The following is a 4288-nucleotide window of genomic DNA, read 5'->3' as shown; positions in this document are numbered from 1 at the left end:
GGTGCATCGTAGCGAAACGGCGTTTCGCGCCAGATATCGCGAAGCCTGTTACGCGAAACGTGGTCTGGCGTAAATCTCCCTGGTGCAGTTTCAGGAGACGTGAGAAGTCGTGCCTCTCGAGGCACTTTCCAGCCCAATCAATGTCGTCGGGATGGGTTTCGACTTTCACGCGGGGGCCCCGGCCAATTATCGAGGTTCTTCCATTTTTGATTATTAATTTTCGTGAAGGGCAATGAGGCGCACGACACCGTGATGCGGAGCGCGCCCCGGCCGCGTGCCACGGCCCCGCGCCTCAGACACCAGGGACAGCGACAGCGAGCGCCGCGGCCTCTCGACGAGATGGCTTCGCTGCGGGCCAAACAGAGGTTAGGGGGCTGACTGCCTGCCGCTCCTTGACAGAGCTTCACCCTGCCAAACACCTACCAGTTTCCCACGTGCAAGACTCCTGACCTGAAGCGGACATAAGGCATTCAGTCAAAGCTGAAATGCAGAAGAATGCGAGGATCAAGAAAACGGAAATTACTTTGTGAAAGCATAGCGATTTCCGTTTTCTCCTTTCCCGCATTATTCTGCATTTCATCTTTACCAGAATGCTTTATAGGGTACCCCAGAAGTACGCTGCAGCGGATGTAGTACTAGAAGTACTTAAATAAGCAGGCCCCACCCTTCCGCCAAACGGAGTTGCCAGCTCCGGCAACTCCGTTCGGCAAGGGCCGGGCCTGATTTGCCTGACGCCAGCGATGGTCGGGTCGCAAGTCTCGGACTGACGAACATAGTCAAATAATGTGACCGGTAAATCACTTTGCATATTTGAGTAAACTTAGGCTTCCGGCGGGGGGCCTGCGGCCCTCGAGATTAGCTCCTTCGACATGACAAAAGACTGTGACGGGGAAACACCGTGACTGCACCCCACCCTTCTGCTTTGCTTAAGAATAATCATAAAAAGTGAACCAGCGCAAGTTCGGAGGGACCTACGGCTTTTAAAATTCGCTCCTTGCACAGTAGAAAAGACTTACGGAGCGACACCGTGACTAAACCCCACTTTTCTGCTTTGAAAATGAATAAAAATAAATAAATAGCACAGTTTTCAGCTTGTATTGTTTCTCAGACACTCTGGAATTCTTGCCATTGTTTTGATTATATCGACCTCTAGGAATGAGATTGTACGAAGCCCCTCTGTTTGAATGGATATTACTTAATATTAGTTCCTCTCTTGAGCTAATTAGTTGATAGCTGTCTGGAGGCGCGGAGTAGCGCGGCACCGCTAAGCGGTCCACACCGACCGAGCAGCCCGGAGGCGCGTGTCGAGAGCGCGCTCCGGCACACACCGTGCTGAGCGAGGACGAGACAATGCACACGCTCAGTAGCGCTCAGTTATTGATTGATTGATTGGCTCTCGAGTTCTTAGAATCTTAGAGGTTTCACTGTGAAAGATACATACTAATAGACGGTTCCGGCAGTGCGCGGTTCGTAAAGGAGTAAGGAACTTGGTATCGGGAACAGTACTTTATTTCCCCCTATTTCAAGGACTGTTTCTGATACGAAATGTGCTGTTTCGGATATTACTTCCTCTGGAATTTTTCGATTTCAGGCCTTCTTGTACGTCTTTATGTACAGCGTGGTCATTTGTAGCGTAGTTCTGACGAAAAAGCATCACATGCGCCCAAACGGTGAGAGATAGAGGCAAACAGACAAAACTATTGCTAACTTTTTTTGCTTCCCTCTTTTTCTTTAATACCACCTTTCACCCCTCTAGGGGTGGTTGCCAGGATTTACCGTAGGCGATTCGTTTTCTAGAGGTGAACCATAAGATGACTTGAAAATTTGAGTCTTTGGCACTTCTCCTTCTAGTGGAACAGATAGACACACACAGACACGAGGTCGTTTGCATAAGACCACGGGAAAGCTTTTTCAAAGCCGAAGGGCGACTGTTTTTGTAAACACAACTTAATTTTACAAAAGCCATAGACTTTTAAGAGATTGTCTGTGCAGGGAAATGACCAAACTTCCTGTCTTTGAGGGTCTTGCAACCAAGGCCCTGCGCCTGTTGCGAGCCGACCTCTACTACTGTGATGGTGCTAATCACGACGATGGGCCGCTTACCCAACACCTGCGATGGTGGGTGCAACTTCTAGACGCAGGCGAACTGCCTGGAAGGACAAACTATCTCATGGCGCTTTTCCGGCAAAGCATTGTAAGTGGCGATCTACGTGAGGTTGCAGATCATGTGTGCTCGTGTTGTGGCGCTTGCTTTTAACTGTCTTAGTAGCTTATTACAAATTATTGCTTTTGCTACAGATTTTAAAGAAAGTAAAGTTATTTAATACATGTGATAACAGTAACATGACTCCTTAAAATGGTGGATACCAGAACAACTATGCAGTCTTTGCACTTTTGACTGTAAAATGTTTCCAATTTAATGAAACAGTTAGACTCCGTCTGAATTATCATTATCTGTCCGGTCCATCGGTCCATTTCCTTGCCCTGTAAAGGGCATTCCATGCCCTTTACACCCGCTCAACCAGAAAGACTCACAAGGAAATAAACTGAACCACGCTGATTGCTGATGATACTTTAGACGGAGGCTTACATTCGTTTACTCGTTGACATCTTTTTGGCGTTGTGGTTGTAGACGAGTTTGGTCATTGCCGTGGCGGTGATGGTGCAGATGATCTACGACACTGCCGTCACCGGAAGTATGTTTGGGTTTCGGATCGGCCTTGCCGTATACACGACTATCGTCGTCATCGTCTTGTTCATGCAGCGGCGACGCGGTATCAAGGCAGGCTCAATGCGGTTCAAATCGGGATTTGTGTATAAAGTGCCCTCTAACTTCAAAGAACTTTTTTAATGGATGCCTTTATTAGGTTGGCGTCTGCCAGCTTATTGAACTAAGCACCTCCCTTGATATCCACGGGCAGGCGCAGACTAAGGTAGAGACCAATGCCAGTTTCTCTTGGAAGTAGTAAACGCTCACGGTAAAAACGACGTTTTGATTTTCTTGACGTTTGGAAAAACCAATACGTCTTATGGAGAAAAAGCCTGGGAAATGACTTGTTCTGTTCAAACGTCGTGGAAACCAAGACGTCACTTTCACCATGCTACAATTTTTTTTTTTTGTTGCGAATACCGCTACATTTTAAATAAGTGTTCTAGCTCGAAAACGCTCGGTTCTTCAGAATCACCTGGCTGCCACCGCCCACCGCTGCGCCAAGCTCGTGCGCTTCTACGAGGCGTACGCCTGGCTGGCGCAGGCCGCCATCTTCACGGCGCTGATCGCTCGGAACCCTACCTGGCAGTACCACGCGGTGGCCGGGTTGGAACCGGTGCTTGGTGGTCAGCGAGCCACCCAATTTCAAAAGCCACGTCAGATTGACCCTAAACTTTTCACGCTGTAGTCCAAATTTAAGCACGAACTAGTCATTTAGACTTCGAAACGTTGATGACCTGTTCGTCACGTTTTCATGTGTGTACTGGGCAATTCAACACGAGAACCGAAAACAAACAGAGCTTATGTCTACAGAGCACCTGGAGGTCGCAGCGAACATGCTCCGTTTGGTCTACCTCGCGTTCCAGTTGTTCACGGGGGTGTGTGCCGTGGTGGCCGACTACATGGCGGTCGTCCTCCTCCTGGTCATCTACATCTCTATGGGGGACATGTACGATGCCTTGGGCGAGGTCCTTCAGGTATCATCAGGCAGTACAAGAATTGTTGTAACGCGAGGGTTGGCAGGTGGAAATATCTTTCCTTTGTTATCGAATGAAAGACATAACGATCAGGACCGACTGACATCCGAGCGGCATCACCAACCTGCCAACCCCCGGCCCTCAATGCCTCCTGCCCACCAAATCGTCCCTTGATAACCATCGCGACCCCAGCGGACATGTGGAACTCACCACTCACACAAAGTGCTAGGCTGCAGTGAGCGGTTAGCAGGTCCCCCTTCACCCCTTTTAGAACCGCCATTGTGAACTAGACAATAGGGTGTTCCAGGCTACCTAGAACGGAAGTGAAAAAGAACAAACTCACCGATTAATCTGTTTCCGTCTGCTCAGTATGAGAAATGGCCATGGTAGTTTGGTCCGATTCTAACCTCTCAAATATGGAGGCGAGCTCGAAACTGACCTGACAGTTTTTCATACCTGCAACGCCGTCGTGACACGTGATCAGCTCAACCAATCAGAGCCTTCACGGAAACAGTAAAGTCAGTGAGTTTGTTCTTTTCCTACTTCCGTTTTGAATAGCCTGGAATACCCTATTAGATAACTCTAGACCAAGACAAGGGAA

The 4288-nt window shown here is 48.7% G+C and overlaps 1 protein-coding gene across 1 annotated transcript; it reads left to right on the top strand.

Annotated features, from left to right (window-relative positions):
- The first annotated feature begins 255 nt into the window (after positions 1-255).
- LOC127750392 (uncharacterized) lies at positions 256-2868 on the top strand. Its single transcript, XM_052271996.1, has 3 exons — positions 256-365; positions 1993-2194; positions 2633-2868. The coding sequence occupies exons 1-3, from the start codon at positions 340-342 to the stop codon at positions 2849-2851; spliced, it is 447 nt and encodes a 148-aa protein (XP_052127956.1). The 5' UTR covers positions 256-339; the 3' UTR covers positions 2852-2868.
- The last annotated feature ends 1420 nt before the right edge of the window (positions 2869-4288 follow it).

This window comes from Frankliniella occidentalis, unplaced genomic scaffold (genome assembly GCF_000697945.3).
Source record: "Frankliniella occidentalis isolate FOCC.00 unplaced genomic scaffold, Focc_3.1 Scaffold183, whole genome shotgun sequence".
Taxonomy (NCBI): Eukaryota; Metazoa; Arthropoda; class Insecta; order Thysanoptera; family Thripidae; genus Frankliniella; species Frankliniella occidentalis.
The sequence above is the reverse complement of the archived record's forward strand: the minus strand, read 5'-3'. Positions and strand labels throughout refer to the sequence as shown.

Bases quoted from the DNA above. Each gene is read 5' to 3' on its own strand.
- LOC127750392 (XM_052271996.1), top strand. From the start codon at position 340: ATGGCTTCGCTGCGGGCCAAACAGAG. The intron at 366-1,992 runs GTTAGGGGGCTG...TTGTCTGTGCAG, and splicing joins TCGCTGCGGGCCAAACAGAG to GGAAATGACCAAACTTCCTG. The intron at 2,195-2,632 runs GTAAGTGGCGAT...TTGTGGTTGTAG, and splicing joins CGCTTTTCCGGCAAAGCATT to ACGAGTTTGGTCATTGCCGT.